General features: G+C 37.2%; 1 protein-coding gene across 2 annotated transcripts in view; it reads left to right on the plus strand.

Moving 5' to 3' along the window:
• PLCB1 (phospholipase C beta 1) overlaps positions 1-16798 on the plus strand; it is a 370971-nt gene that overhangs the window by 256170 nt on the left and 98003 nt on the right. For both annotated transcript variants that reach the window (XM_032184566.1, XM_032184565.1), the window contains exons 11-14: positions 5543-5700; positions 9380-9462; positions 16039-16123; positions 16601-16778. In XM_032184566.1, the coding sequence (XP_032040457.1) occupies positions 5543-5700; positions 9380-9462; positions 16039-16123; positions 16601-16778 (504 nt within the window). The remainder of the gene's footprint in view (positions 1-5542; positions 5701-9379; positions 9463-16038; positions 16124-16600; positions 16779-16798) is intronic.

Raw genomic sequence — 16798 nt, forward strand, 5'->3', positions numbered from 1 at the left:
ATTACCATTTGCGCTGTTCCAACAAGGACTTAATTCAGCTGAAATCTATGAAATTAATGGTCACAAACTATTCTTTTTGCCAAGAAGATTTCAAAGGGTCTGCTGAAGTGCTTATGGCTTTGGAAGGGAAGCTTCAGTAACACCTCTGCCCTTACTGGAGCTGTGAAATAGAAATTAGTCATGTAATAACTATTAGGAAAAATAAGAAAAGCGTTCAGACTGGTAATACTTTATTCTTACTGTGCTTAATACCCTACCAATTATTTCTAGCTTTGTTATTTTTTTTAAACCCAGAAAAAACATCCACAAAGAAACAGCATTATAACATAAAAAGAAACATGTGCACACTCTGAATTTATTTTTAATTACCCTGATCATTTTCCTAGCCTTTAGTAGAAACCCTTGGCAGTACATCAAGTCTTGATTATTTATTTAGAAGTGTTACTGCTTTCTTAGGGAAATGTAATTTTTAAGAACAAAGGTAAAAACCCCATCAAGAAAGAAATGATTTACATTGAGCCTAGGCTAGCTTAAAGTAATGCCAACTTTTGGAAACTTTTATTTCCTGTCACTGGTGTCATATTTATTTATTTTTTATTCACTCCTTTGAGCCCTTAATATATAACTCTGCTTTTCTTCTGGTTTCTCACCAGTCTTGCCTCAGGTTACTGCTGTTGTCACAGTGGGGAGTGACTTTGCAACATTTCTTTTAGCAGCACCCAAAACCAAAGACAAATGATGATTATACATCATTATCAGCATTACACACTTTGATGGCTTTGCAACTTGCTGTTGTATATGTGACATGCTAAATATGAAAATCACAAGTCTTTAACACGTTTTGGTTTTGGATAAAAGGAACAATAATAGCAGCAATAGGTTGCAGAGCTATCAGTCTGGAGTATGTAGCCAGCATGGGACTATCCCACTCGCCCTCAGCATCTGCTTCCCTCCTGCTTACAGTCCTGTACTTTCAGTGGTCTCTCTAAAAAAAAAAAATCCCATGAGGGGCGTGTTCTTGTCCTTTATTGCTGCTATGGCCTCTCCTGTACCATCCTCCAGCTTTTCTGTTCCCAGTGATTCCTCAGTCATAGCTGTTGCTTATTATCTGCAATCAACACTTCCCTGAATCCTTCCTCACCTTCAAAGCCTCCAAAACAGTATCTCCAGTCTCCAAGATGACAACACCATATGGAAAGGAAGGAATGCTGGGCAATGCCTATGTCTGAGCATGAGCTTCTCACAAGAGGAGGAGCAGTTTTGGCTGGCTGCTTCATCTGAGATAGATAAATGAGTTTTTTCATGACACTGGGGTCACAATTTATCTTAGCACAAGGGCTAAGGCGTAAGAAGGAGCATAGTGGTGGTTGTTTGTTTTGTTTTGTTTTGTCCTGTTTTACCATCCAGCTGTTGCTACTTTTCATGATTCTCCTTCAGAATATCATAAAAACTTGTGTAACGTCGGGGAAGAGGGCTGAATTTCCAGAAGTGAATTGAATTTGAACATGATCATTTTGCCTCACAGGAAGGAAGCTATAGACCACTATCTGCTTGCTGAGGCCTATTCAGTGCAACTGTGGAAGTAGCTTCCACAGTTACGGTGTTGAAATAACTTTAGCCATTGAAAAAGAAATAAATTAGTGGAAGGAAAGCTGTCGTCACTTCAGAAGATAGATGATCTGTGTGGAAGGTCTTAGGTGTAACTTCGCATGACCCCAGTTTGGTATCCTGCTCTGAAAATAAATTCCTGTGCATTTGTGCAGAGAGTATTGCCTCTCGTGAGAAGAAGGGTGAGCTGGGGAGGAGTTCTGGTCAGGAGGAGGGATATGGGCCCTGTTGACCCATTCGCCGGTTCGAAGATGGGGCAGAAAAAGCTTCTTAAAGTTTGAATAAGTAGACATTGTAGTAATGAAGATTATTTTTCTACCTTAAATGGACAGCCTGATGGTTTTACTTATGATGTGTCACCATCTGGAGTCAGATTAGCTGAGATTAAGATTAAATGGGCTATCGTTGTACAGAGATATACAGCTGTCTGCTGTTGCAGGCATACGTTCAGCAGCTTCTGTAGGTTGGTGATTCCTATCTGCCCGACACTCTCTTCCATCTTCCTCCGAGACAGTTTGCTTTTCCGAGAAGGTGAGTACTCAGTTAAGCAGACTTCTAATTAAATTCTTGGATCTCCAGCTCTGTCAAGTTTTTCAGTGATTGCTCCAGTTTTTACAGATGAATGTTCATATATGTGCTCTTGAACGTCAGTTTACCTTTTTATTGTCCAAAGGGGTACATGCCCACCCATGCCAGTTCCCTCTTTCAGAAGCCATACCCCAAGTGCGAGGGTTTCTACTTTTTAAAGTGAGTGGAAACCATGTCAAAAGGAGGGGAAAAAGTCAATTAAATCATATCCTTAAGGAAGAACTCATTATTATATTCCAAATCAGCAGGTGACACTAACGTTTCTAGAGGGACCTTGCTTCCAGTAGCAACAAAGGTCAACATAAAGGTTAAATTAAAAAAAAAAAAAAAAAAAAAAAAAAAGTTTGATCAGATCTGAGATCATTAGATTGATCAGATCTGAGAGAGCATTAAAAATAACAACATGTAGGGCAAGAGCCTTGTTTTGACTAACATACAAGCAGCAGCAGCATACATCACACCATTGTGGGGTCTAATTCAACTGTCCTGTTTGTGGCAAAATACCTTAAAAGGAGAATAAATTCAGATAAATGTATGGTGTCTAAAAATACTGACGCTAACACCTTCTGCTACTGCTAGAGTCCAGAGCCAGACTCCCAGCAGTACAGGGCTCTGAGTTTGCATGTTGCAAACTATGACATATGTTCCAGAGCGCTGTCTGATTTTCTGGGACTTCCCAGACGAGATGAGGTCTGGCATCACAAGTGTGCAGGGCAAAGGCAGTATGCAGGCACTTCATGCTGGGAGAACATGGTGCCGTGGGTGGGTGAGGTGGCAGGAGCAGCTTCTATTTCTAGAGTAATAAAGAAGTCAAGTGACTACAAACACCTGGATTTAAATATTCCCCCGTTTGGGGAGGATACATGTCTTAAAATCAATCAAATTTTAAGTCCATGTAATATTGCAAATATCTTGCGTTTGTAAAAACAGTGCTAAATGAACCCAACAAGAGTGGACTTGCTGAGAAACGAGTCACTTAAAGCTATAGAAGTTTGGAAATACTCTATATGGGAAAACATAGCTCATATTCTCAGCATGTGTAAATGAGCACAGGCTCATTGACCTTAGAGTCCTGTTACATGTCAGGTATGAGCTGGCCCAATACATTTTTAAAAGTTATTTTTTGTCAGAATTTGTTTCTCCTTATCCAATATAGCATAAGGTGATAAAAATATTGTGGCACTACTGTAGATGCTATGTGTATTATAGAAGGGGATACATAATGCTTCTAATTGCCAGTATTAAAATTTTGATCTGTATTCGGGATATTAAACATGTCATTCTGCAAGTATTCCCTTCAATGCCTCTGTTAGCATATTTTGGAATGGATACAAATAGAGATTCACAAGGCAGAAGTTTATAAATATTAGACATACAAAAAGATTTAAGCAAACATTTCTAATGATCCATGTTTTAGAAATAATAAAAACTATTGAGACTATTAAAACCTTTGCTAGCATTTTTCACCCTGACTGGGAATCTTTCTCGTGACTGAATGTTTTGGAGCTTAAATATCCTCTTACTCTGAGCAGAAATCCTTCCAAAAGTACCGAGCTTTATTAATAAGGTAGTGTGGGAAAGTGTTACATGACAAGCAATGCATGTCATGATTTACTTAAGCACTTTAGAAGGTTATGGATCTTGTAGTCCAAAATACTTAGCAATAGTAACAGCCAGTAGTCTCTCAGGAGGTGTAGTAGAGTTTGTTAATCATAAAATAGTTTGTTAATCAAAATTCAATATGCTTTGAGGGAAAAGACGAAGAACATGAAAATAGAGTTCAAAGTGAATGCAGTTTTTCAGGCAGCAAAGCTCAAAGGACCCATATAACGACAGCCAAGTTTTCATAAGCAGATGCTTAGGGATGAGTACGCAGAAATGTGTGCTGTTGTACCCTGATCCGTGCCCATGGTCGTTTGTGTCCTGCAAAGAAAAAGAGCCTCTGCTTACCCCAGACACTGGGATTGCACAAAAAAGGGTTAGTGTGTGAGTGAAGATAATCTGCCTTAATCAGAGGAGAAGCACACACACACAAAAAAAGTGAAGTAAAACAAGAGGCACATTGTAGCTTTGCTGACTCCATTTGGATTTTCAGAACCTTCTAGCAGTGGCCAAGCTGTGTTATTTACGCGTTTCCCGTCAGTTCCAGCAGGTGCTGAGAAACCTTACAGATTTCAGTAGGAAAAATGTTAATGCATTTGAGTATTTATGATCCAGTTCATGCATAAGACATGCATGATAAACAGGAATTTTCCAATAGAAAAGTTATTCTATTACAGTCCATAGCAGAAGGTAAGAGAAAGCGGACCAATGCTACTCGTTGAAGCAAACCAGAACATACAGGTTCCAACTTAAAAACTAAAGAGAGTAAAGCAAGGATTAATCTGTGCTATATTATATGCCAGTCTGGATGAAGTGTTTTATGCAACTCCTGTCAATAAAGAATCTTTAGCATAAATGAACCCACTGCCTCCTTAAAAAGCAAGTGAATGCCCTTCAAGAAATCCATAAAGACCTTCTTGGCAAGTCTGCTAGAAAGCAGGAAACAACATCCATTTTCTTCACATCTAAAACAAGCACTAAGCCACTCTTCCATTATCTCTGCCTCTCTGCTCAAAGAAATTTGTATCCATCTGACTGGAACCAAACCTGCTGAAGCGGATGAAAACACCCTGGCTGGATATCCTTCCCTGAATGCAACATCTGGATTCGTTTGGGTTTTAATACTTCCTGAGTTTGGGAAGAACTGACTTTTCAATGTTTATTTTTTTGATTTATATTATGTCATTGTTGGAAGTTGGTAGTCTAATTAAGTTTCTTTCTGCATAGTGGAGTATCACATCAGGAAATTTTACCGACCAACTGAAAGTAGTGATTAGAGTGTTAAATATAGATTTGAGACCTAGTGATGGCACTATTAGTGACTGTGCAGGAGGCTGGTTTTATCTTGCACTAAACACTGCGTGTTATTAGAAATGTACTCTTGCTGTCCTGAGTCGCCTCTGAATTTCACTTTGCTTGTCAAAGGGTAACAAAGTCTTTTAGAACTAATGCATTATTTTATTTTGTGTCAATTCTGTCTAACAGAAGTTTTTGTACTTGCTTCGATGCAGTTGTTTCTCTTCACTCACAGCAGTTTAACTTATGGCAGAATGCAAACCATGACATTGACTCTGCCTAAGTCATTTCCATTAAGTTGTTATGCTTTTTGTATGCCTTTGAGTGGTATTCCTGTCAGCCAAGGGTAAAAGATGCTGCTAACTCTGTTTATTATTAGATTATTTGTATTTATTCCTGAGGCCCGAAATGACTTCTCTTTTTTCATGTTCTCGTTATGTTGTCTCAGCTGGACAGCTGGCCGGTAACTCATCGGTGGAGATGTATCGGCAAGTGCTTTTGTCAGGCTGCCGCTGTGTGGAGCTGGACTGCTGGAAAGGACGAACAGCTGAAGAAGAGCCGGTCATTACACATGGTTTCACTATGACGACTGAAATATCCTTCAAGGTACAGCAACGCAGCATGCTGACGTGATTGGGTTTAGCCAGGGTGGTTTCTTTCACATAAAACGCATGACAAATTCATTGCTGCAAAGGCGGAAGGGAGCAAAAGTGTAGGAGTAAAAGTAAGTTAAGAGGAGACTTCAGAGAATGTGGGGAATCACTGGAAAAGTTGCAGTATTCGAACCTCGCAGAGGAAGAGGTTCTTGGTGATTACACATATCCCTGATACTTGGGATCAGATCTGAAGCACTAGAGGATGAAAAATAAAAATAAGTAGCTTTGGAGGATGTGAGGGGTTATTAATGCCATTCAAACCCCAAACCTATCATCTGTATTTCTGAATGTCATCTTCCATTTCCCTTTTCCATAATAAAAGGCAGATGCTCTACCCTAGCAATAACGTTAAATTGTTACCTTGTTATTGTCAAAGACGTTTTTGATCTGACATGTTAGAGGAATGGGATGGAGGTGTTTTGCTATAGTTTCAATATTGGTAGTTAGCACAGCCTGTAATGATACATCAAGATACCATTTTTGAAGTCTGAAGAAATAATTCTTGGTTATCTGAGACACTAACTTGCCCTGGAAATATATTTCTAGACTTCCCTGTGCAAGAAGATGTGGAAAAATGTCCGTTTCTGAATTTGCTTGTATTACAGGTGATAGATGCAGATTTTCTACCAGTTAAAATTTGAGGCATGTCTCCCACACTGAAGCATGAGTTAATGTTTTTTTGTCTTATAATGCCTACCTTGAAGAAAAAAATAACAATACTACTACACGGACAAAACACCAAATTTTACTCACACCAGAGCATCCCCTTGCTTTTTGTCAATTTGCTTTCTCTAACTCTCCGCTGATTGAGTTAATCACAGGAAAATGTAAAACACAACCTTCTTGCACTTTTGTTATTAACTTTGTCATGAATCTGATGAAAACCATTTATGTTTATATGCATAGAGTTTGATTGCTGGAAGTCCTTTAATTAAGGAAGATAGCTCTCAACTCCTTTGGCCACGAGCAGGAATTTAAAACAAAATTGATCTAATTCTTAAAAAGAGCATTAGCAGGAATGAGAATCACAGTTGTAATCATCCTGGTTATTTAGGTGTCCAACTCTAGGCATTATTTTTGCAGGAGAGATATTGGAAGGGGTTTTAAACCAATTCAGGGATATTTCATCTGTCACTGTAGGACACATTTTTTCTCCACATAGAAACTGTAAAAATGTATTGACTGCTGGTTTCCTTTTGAACACTCAAAGAGTGCTGCTTGACTTAGGAAGAGCAAAATGATAGCGAAATAATGTGTCAGAAGTGTGTGAATCAATTCGGAGTGATCACTGGGTCTTCAGTGCTGAATCATTTGTTGGGTCATGTGTTCGGTGTGACCACAGCACGCAGGGCTTCTGTTCAGTCTGTCGGTTGTGTGTCAGCTGAGAAAGCCTCAGATAGGCTTTCAGAAGTGTGAGCACAGAAGCAATATGTACTACCCATTCTTATGTTTCTGGGGCTTTGTTTTGGGGTTTTAGTGTTGGATTTATTTTTTTCCTGTTTGTTTGCTTTTTACTGGGCTTCATGACATAGAAATCTGTGAGGTTTTTCTCAGCTGCAGTCTGTGAGCTGCTGCAAGGGTGTGATCTTATAGGGTATTTTTCATGCCACAACCAGGAATCTGTGCATATGTACTTACGTATACCTTGGAGACCTGTTTCAGGTGAGTCATTCTGCAGCTGAAGTAAAATGTGGAATTTAACATGTTGTTCTTTTCTGACCGTAGAGAATTTGCATTTACATTGAAGGCGCTGCAAGACTGAATCACCAGCATGCCTCTTACTCTGTTGAACCAATATCTGAAATTTTTACCCCCAGATTTCATCAATGTCATCCTGGTTTTACTTTTTCAGGCTAATTTTCTCCACCCATGCTGAATTCTGTCCCTTTTTGCAACTGAGAATATAGTTGAAAATAACTTTATGGATTTAGTCCACAGCTAGGGTACTGTGTAGGAGCAAGAAAGGCCTCAGGACTGATCTCTGCACTGCTGCTCATCTCAAGCTCCATCAGCAAGGAGGTGGGGTGCAAGTGGGTGGAGATCAAGCCAACACCCAGGATGTGGGTGGAAAGCATCTAGGTGAGAGGGCTCAGTATTTGTAACCCTGTTCTCAGCTCTGCTGTGCCCTTGTAACGGTAAAATTGCCTTAGATGTTCTTGAGAATCCCACATTATTAGTGATGTAATGTGGCACCAACACTCAATGATTTATTGGTGTTGGAAAGAAAGCATGTGGCAGGAATAACTCCATCATGGAATGACTTTTCCCATGGGAGAATTGCTGCTGTGAAACCGCAGCTTTCTACCTGCAGTGATCCAGCCTTCTGCACCATTTACTACTCTTCCAGTAAATGCTTTGCCTTTCTGCTTTCTCTCAAGGCTTAGTTGAAGCACATGAATGTTAGTGATATGTGAGGCACTTAAATATTGGGTGACTGCATTTTATTAAATATAGTCATTCATCACCTGTTAGACCTGATAGAAAAAGTTTCTCATATTGTGAGGAAAGCTATGACTATCTGTGCCTGAGCTGTGTATTTTTTTTTTACTTGCATGAAGACTGTAAATTCTGTACGTACTCTAGCTCATATCAGAAGATCTTGAGGCGGCTTGTGTGTTACTCCCAGCCCTGGGTTTTTCAAAAAATATTAGAAGGAACATACCAGAAGCCCAGCTTTTGAGTTAGAAAGTGCATTTCTTACTGTTACACTTCTGAACTGAGCATTTTAAAGTAGAGAAAGTGAAAAAAATGAATCCCCTTAGAGTGCTTGTTCAAAGTAAATAAACCTTTTAATTTTAGTCGTCATTATGATTTGGGACAGAAAAGGATTATGGGGTCTTTTAAACTCCAGAGGTTGACAGCAAAGATAGTAAAGTCTTCAATATTTGATACGTTATCTTGAAAAAAAGATCTCCAATAGGAAAACATTAATAATTTCTAATACCAAGTGCTTCACTGTATTGTGCACCCTACTAAAATTAGTGTTATCAAATGATTACTCTACTTACAGTTGCTATTTTCCAACAAAACCAAAAAGACACTTCTGTGGAAGTTTCCATTTCTGAGCCCTATTTGGTGATTACTACACAGCCAACTGTTACAACTAAATAACTTCTCTTTTCTTCTCTTCTCTTCTTTGACTTAAGGGAGTTTCTGTCATCAAAACAAAATAAAACAAAAAAACTTGTGAGTCAGAGTAACTAAAGGATTTTACAGATGCATGTTTGTGCAGATGATGTTTAGAAGATACAAGTTTGTAAGAGCATGTTTATTATTATGCAAAATAATTCATGAAAGACATAGCTTCAGGCATGGAACAACTCCACGCAAAGACCAAATTTAACATTTAAACTATTGATTTAGGCAGACGTAAGTCATTTCTGGAGAAATGCAATGCTGGAGACTCATCAAACATTCTGGAGATTTGATTACAGATCAGGTTGAAAAATTCAGTTGCTACAAAAGTATATGCACAGCTTTCAGGAAAGGTTATAATAGAAAGTCTGAGTATGATTTTCAGGGGGTTTGGATATTATTTCAGAACTCTTTAGGTCTTTTCTGTCTTCAAAGGCTAAAAAGATGTTTTTTTTAGAGAAAAATTTCTAACTGTATACATTTTGATTCTTTAGGAAGTAATAGAAGCTATTGCTGAGTGTGCATTTAAGACGTCACCCTTTCCAATCCTCCTTTCCTTCGAAAATCATGTGGATTCGTAAGTAATTACTTTGTTTCCCTGTAAGGTTTTACATTTTTATAACTAAGGACAGGATTATGTATGAATTTGTGGCAGCTTTACTATCTGACATAATCAACAGATCTTACTAAAACAAAAACTTGCACCAGCTTATGTACCCCAAATGATCAGAATGAATTGGGCGTATTATTAATTTTTTTTCTGAATTAGAAACTTTTGTATGAAAGAAAAAGCTTGAATAACTGTGAGACAAATTCTGTTAACTTGGCAGTCTCGATATGTCCTGCTGGAATGAAGTGATACTTCAGCAAAGAAAAAGAAGCAATATTTCACCTGCTTAATGACTTTGTTTGGCACTATAAATAAAATAATAATAACAAAAAAAAAATGAAGTGCAACTCTTCTATGCATAGAATTGGTCTGTTTCTCATGTGTTAGAAGTAGAGGCCAGAACCATAGGCTAGCTAGGATTGCAAAATAGGTTACGTGGAAGTCCAGGAACTGTTCAGTATCTGCCAAAAACAGAAGAAAAACAAACAAAAAAATTTCCTAAGCTGTTTTCTGGTTTTGTTTGTTTGTTTGCTTTAATTGCAAAGAATGCTTGTTTTCCTGTGTCAGAAAAGAAAACAAAGTGAAAACGCTTCTAAATTTGTCCCAGTTATCTATCTTACTATTATTTTAGTGTTTTGTTTGTTTGTTTGTTTGTTTCTTTAAGTTTGATGTAATCTTTTGCTTGGTTTTGAGTATAGAAAGAGACCACATGGTTCAAAATGGGGTGAGATTGACACACAGAATGTGCCTTAACTTCAGTTGCCATTTCTGCTTTTGTTTTCTGCTATGAAAACATTTGCAATGCTTCTGGGGCCAGTTTGGTTTAAGAAACTTTTTTTCTTTTTCATTTAAAATAAAAAGTAATCTTTGGGAATGTTATGAGTGATTTAATACAAGTCAGAAAAGACGTCAGAACTTTTTCTCCTCTAAAAGGAAAAAGGGTGAGGGCTAACTGCTTTTCCGTTGTTTTAGAAAGAACATTCTCATCATAAGGGAAGGAACTGGTAGAAGAAGCTATGTGAGAATGTTTTAAGAACAGATATGGCAATACTGATAAAAAAAAAAATGATGTAGGTAGAAAACTTTAAAATCTGAGAGCTGAGCTACACTACCTCTGTGCCTTACAGATTAAGTTAACATTACCTTTTGTTGATGAGTATGTTTGCTATGTGCACATTTAAAGGACACATGGTTATTGTTAAAACAGTATTATATTATATTATATTATATATATATATTATATATTATAGTATTATATTTATATATATATATAAATGTATTATATTTTATATTAATTCTTCTTGATTTTTAAAATGTAAATTCACTGTGTTGCTATAAGGCAGAGAAGAAGCAACATCAGATTTATCTTAAACAGAGCACTTAGATTTTTCTTCCTGCAAAGTCAATAAGACTTAAATCTTCAAATATTCCAGGGTGGTCTGTTCTACTTCAACAAAGTAAAATAGTAAATGGTTGCACAAATTAAACTTCTGTCAGATGTAAGTTATGTATGTAAGGGGCTTTAAAACTGTAAGATGAAACTTTGTCAAGGTTAAAGGTGTTGTGATACTGCAGGAGCAAGTCAAAGATGGACCAGAGTTACGGCTGCATTATTCCCATCTTTACAGTTTTCTCCCACAGAAGCCACTGTACCTTTCTCTTCAGAAAACTCTGGTCATGGAATAATGAATTATCCCAAATTGTATTATTAGATGGCTTTTTTTTTTTCATGTGTTCCTATGATACAAGTTTTTAGCAAAGCAAGTCTAGGGAAGCAATATCAAATATTTCCTCTTTGTAAGGCTTTTTGCTATTTATGATTTTTTGCTGCAGTAAACTATAAGGCTTAGTGTGTATGAATTCTAATTTTGCTTTGGCTGTAAATAATTTCTAGTTATTTTACTGACTGCTACAATTATCCCTTCATTTCTTCACTAGTTGCTAGAGAAATCTGCAATTAGTCATGCCACTCGAGGAAACCTTCACCTAATTCCGTGGAATGCTCTGTTTGTCTTTTCATTTACTTGGAATGTTGTTTTTCTCCTAGATTGTAAAACTAGGTTTGTGAGTTATTAACAAACAATGATAAGTGTTTTCATGGAACTGTTATCAAATCCTAATGACATCAATTCCTACTTCGGTGTGACTCAAATTTTTCTGCTGATTATCAAATTACGAGAGTCAGTATTCATGGGTAAAATGCTGATCCAATACAAAACAGTTGAAATACCGACATTGGTTTGAACAGAAATACAGTTTAACTCTGTGTTTTGTATGCATGACTTTCAGACATTGCAATTGTCAGATGTTTTAAGTTATACATCACCAATATAGATATGACAGTGTTAATCACCAGGGGACTTAAAATACAGTTTTTCTTCCTTCTGTTTTTTGTTCAAGAGAGTATTTTTTACCACTTTTTGTCCACCTAAGGAATAAATCATTTGTCTGTTGGCATGTAGTGCCATTTTAATTTCTTTTTTTTTTTTTTTGTATTTCCTGTAAAGAATCCCCTCAAATGTCTTTTATAACATGCGAAGAAATTTCATTTCCTTTACTGTAATTCCACTGTGTCATATATTCATTCTTGCTTATTTATATACAATAAAAAAATAGAAAAAGAGGTAAGCATATAGACTTTGGAATATATAAAATATTATATATACCATCATTTTTATTGAACTCTAAATATGCACACTGAAAAAAAGACAATGCTAAGAAAATATGTTACTTCTATCAAAAAATGAAAGCTGTCCTGAAAATTCTTAAAAGACCTCAGGAAGACCTTGATGTTTGAAATTGGGCTTACAAGAAGATAAGCTATCTGCAAATCTGAAAGCAGACACTCTATAATTAGAAATGCACTGATGACATAGCAAAAAGGTTAAGTGATCCTTGAACAGTATCCATATAAGATTGCTTCCAAGATTAAATTTAATTACAGTTATTCATACTGCTGATTTCTTGCTGGAACTGTTACTTCAAATATTAAAAGGATTTTTATCACTTTTTCTTCCTACACTTTAAATTATTTTAGTCTCTTCTGGGGAGGATCTGTGTCTTTATTTGTCTTATGCAGAGTAACTATCTCTGCAGAAGTGATAATAATACAATGTTAGGAGCAGCAGTTGCGCAGTAGTGCTGGAGAGCCTCTGTGGTTGACCTTCATAATAGGCCCAGTACAAACACAGTAAAACAAAATACAAGCAATGCAATAATGTTAATGAAAACATTTCTTCAGATTCTCTGTATTTCCATATCTCCAGGTATCATGTTACCATTTTATCTTCCTGTGCCCTGGCACATTCTGGGGGCATACATAATTGCTCCATGTGATACCTGTCCATATCCACACAGTGAAAAACATAAAGCAGATCAAGTCAGCTGTTTTGAGACAATCCATTTTCCTTAAGCTATGTGAATGCCAAGAGAATTTCCAATAGCAATAGGTGTGAACATTTTTTCTTTAGGAAAAACCTGTTTTTTTGTTTCTTAACAATGCAAATGAGGAAATACATTGTTGTAGAAAAGTTGGTATTTAGTTGGTTGCTTGAAAAGAAGGGAAAGTAAAAGAAAACTTATACTCCAACTTTTAAAGTACTATAAAAGTAATACATAATAATATATACCATTACTAATGATCTTTCTCTTGAAACAATATGTATTTCTGGGGGAATATGCAAAAAATACCACTCATTTAAATGCTGGTACTTTTAAATATCTCATAAATTTCTCGGCTCCTTTCTTCGGAGCTTTTAAAATAACTGTGCATATGGTCCAGTTCACAATGAAAATTAATTCTGTAACAAAAAAACTTTTGTTCTTTGGCCTCCAATATTGCAAGATTTTTTGATAGTTTTAAAAACTGTTAGGTTTTCTGCATAATTTTGCTTTTCCTCCTTTTTGCCTCTGCAAAGTGATGATTAGGATTTTATGTGCTAAACCAAAATATGCTGCTTTAAATGTTTCTCCTATGCATAAATAAAAGTCCTCACTGTGTGTTCTTTGAGGTAAACATGTAATTAAACATGGAAGATCAAAAGAATTTGTTCTAGCTGTGGTGACAGTATGAAATGTATTAGATTTAAGTTTTGTATGTTTTTTCTATTTCTTTTCGAGAGTTCTTTTTTGGAGTTGGTGTGCCCATTTAAAAATGCTGATGTTGCATCTCACATCTGATTACTAGGACTTCAGTAATTGTACTCTTGTGATTCAAGGAAATGTCCCTTGAACTTTCTGGGTCCTCAGAGCATGGGCCTGTTCAAAAAACAGTGGTGGAGAAGATTGAAATAAACTTCCCTTTAATGACTTCTTGTAAGCAAGATGTGCAGCAAATACCCAGTCTGCTTTCTTACTAGAGCAGAGTGAGGTGCCTTTATTTTCCTTGGTAGCTCGCGGTTAGTAATAGCTAACACACAGTCATTGCCTGATCTGTTCTTCCCATCACCTTCTCCCTCGTGGGTTCTTAGTTTCACTGCCTTGCCTGTGTTCATCTTAATTTTCCATCCTCAGCTAAAAGTGGCTCTTAGCTTTTTTTCAGAATTAGCTGCATGTAAAAGAAAGCATCGATGAAATCCTGTAGTGATTTAAACTGCAAGCAGCTCTTGTAGAGCTTGGTGGAATAATTTAAAACCTACTCTCAATATGTTTTGTAAATGACTGAGCTAATGACCGTTTCACCCTGAATCTGCTTCAAGGGACATCCAGAATGCTGATCTTGGGGAAATTACGTTTTCTGATTCACATGCCACCCAGCCTTCATCTCAGCTCTGGTTTGGCCCTGCTGAACCCAGGAAGAGCTCCGGTGCCAAGTGCTCAGTTGGTGGCTAATGACAAAATAGGCATAGAAGTTGCTGTACTCCTAGTTTTTAAGAGAAAAATGAGCACGCCTTTTTTCATATATACTGAGCTCTACTTTGTCCTGAAAAATAGCTCCATGGTAACATAACTGCTTATACCATTCGTGTATCTTTCATGATATGCAGATCATAATTAATAGTAGTTGAGGTTATATTAAGCAAGATAAACCTGTTCTTTCATCAAAACTTCTCAACAGAGTATCAAAAATGGAAAATATCAAATAAACCTAAGCCTCGGTTGTTGCAGATTGTATTAAATGGACATGTATAACAAAAATACACAGTTGTCTAAAATTAGAAAGAGAGTGACTGTAGCACTGAGCTACGTTTTCAGATGATTTGAGTAATATTTCTAAGCAATGTAACCTATTTTCAGTCCTAAAATTCCCATCACTATGGTATGCAGCAATTATTTCATTCTGGAGTTGCACTTTGGGAAAATTGATTATAAGTAGAATTTGCTGAGGTTCAGTTTATTTCTAGAGGATGTCATGAAAACCACCGAAGTAATTTACGATGGTAAAATTTGACTCTGTATATAATTTAAAAAGAAAATACATAAATAAGGAATCTGACCAGTGACCCAACCACTAATCTAATCATCAAGCAGCTCCACCTGGTATATTGGTCCTAGTTATATATGCATTACATGCATGCAGTATTTAATTAAAAATGCAGTTATACCAGCACTTATTACAGCAATTCTCCAAATTGGCATAATACATCTTAGCAGTAGTACCAATTACATCTACACTGTGACTTCTGCCAATGGGCATCCGGCAGGAGGAATACTTCTGGTGGAGCTGGCGAGAGCAGTGCAAGCTGCTGGTGCCAGCCTCACCCGTGAGGTCTGTGGCTGGGCCAGCACTTTGTGGCAGAGAGCAGCACAGAGCTGCAGCACAGCTGCGAGCAGGGCTCTAGCTGGATGGGCTGTCACACTGCACAGCCACAGCACCCAGAGCACTCATCTCACGTCAGCTAACACAAATAGGGTGGGAAAGTGGGCTGTTATAAGGAAAGATGCAGTAAGCTAGCTGTGTCGCTACCAGCGCCTTTAACTGATGCATTTTTGCTGCTTTTGAAACCCAAGTAGCATCTTCTGCTCATTCTTCTGTATGGTTGTGCCCTGTAGATGCACGGGGAGAGTTGACGTGTACCCACAGTTTGGGAAGTTTAACAGAGGCACCTGCAGAGGAGGCTGTGTAACTGTTTGGGCTGTGATGCATTAGGTTAGGTATGACAAATAAGAGAAAGAAATCCAAATGGGAAGAGGTGGTGCAAGAAGAATGTCTGGCATGTGTATAAGGTAACACCAGAAAAATACTTAAACTTTGAATAAAAATGTTGCCTGAAAGAGGCAACTTCATGCAACAGTTATTTCCAGGTAACTACCGACATCCTCATTTTTTGTTTTCTACTAGGCATGTGGGAAAATACAACTCAGTGTTAAAAGTTCAGTTTCACTATTATTCAAGTGCCTACTGACTTCATGTGTCATCCTTTTGATAAGCTCTATCAGAGGAATTGGAATAATTGCATGATATATCTATGCCTCTGTGAACAATTCACAGTGATTGGAACAGGAAATTATATCTGGTTTAGGGATATTAGATATTCCATTACTGTAGCTTTCAGTCTGTAGCATTAGTCGGACTCATTTATTTATTTCTTTTCCACCCTTTAGCCCTAAACAACAGGCAAAAATGGCAGAGTACTGCAGATTAATATTTGGAGATGCACTGCTTATGGATCCATTGGAAAAATATCCGGTAATATGGTTTGGTATTTATCAAATCACAGATATCTGTGTTTTCATTTAAGTGTTTCAATCCTGTGTCATTCTTTATATATGGCCTTCCAAAACATAATCTAAAGGAAGGGGGTTAAATGGCATGTGCTGCGGTGATTTAAGCATATAGTTTCTGTTGCAGAGATTGTTCCATTACAGTGAATTGTAATCCTTTAAATGCAATTGATTCCTATAGCTGCCATTTTACAACGTATGCTTTCATATTTGAACTAATACTTATTGCAGTTATTACTGTAGACATTTCATAAGGTATTTTCCATAAGTGCTCTCAGTAGCCCAGTTTCGTTTAACATCGAGGTTGCCTCTTTTGCAAGATACGCTTCACTTTAACAGGGCTCATAGTGCTTACAAAATTATCTTTCACCATGTGGGCCCTAAGAAATTGCCATAAGCTTGTTTCTTCTGTTGTAACAAATTTCTCTTCCTTTTCTTCAAGCTTGAGCCTGGGGTTCCTCTTCCAAGCCCTATGGATTTAATGTACAAAATTCTAGTGAAGAATAAAAAGAAGTCCCATAAGTCTGCAGATGGAAGTGCAAAAAAGAAGCTCTTAGAGCAAGCTTCCAACACATGCAGTGAAACATCTAGCATGTTTGAACCTTCCTCCCCAGGAGCAGGTATGAATTGAATCTACAAA

Source organism: Aythya fuligula, chromosome 3 (assembly GCF_009819795.1).
Source record: "Aythya fuligula isolate bAytFul2 chromosome 3, bAytFul2.pri, whole genome shotgun sequence".
Classification (NCBI taxonomy): Eukaryota; Metazoa; Chordata; class Aves; order Anseriformes; family Anatidae; genus Aythya; species Aythya fuligula.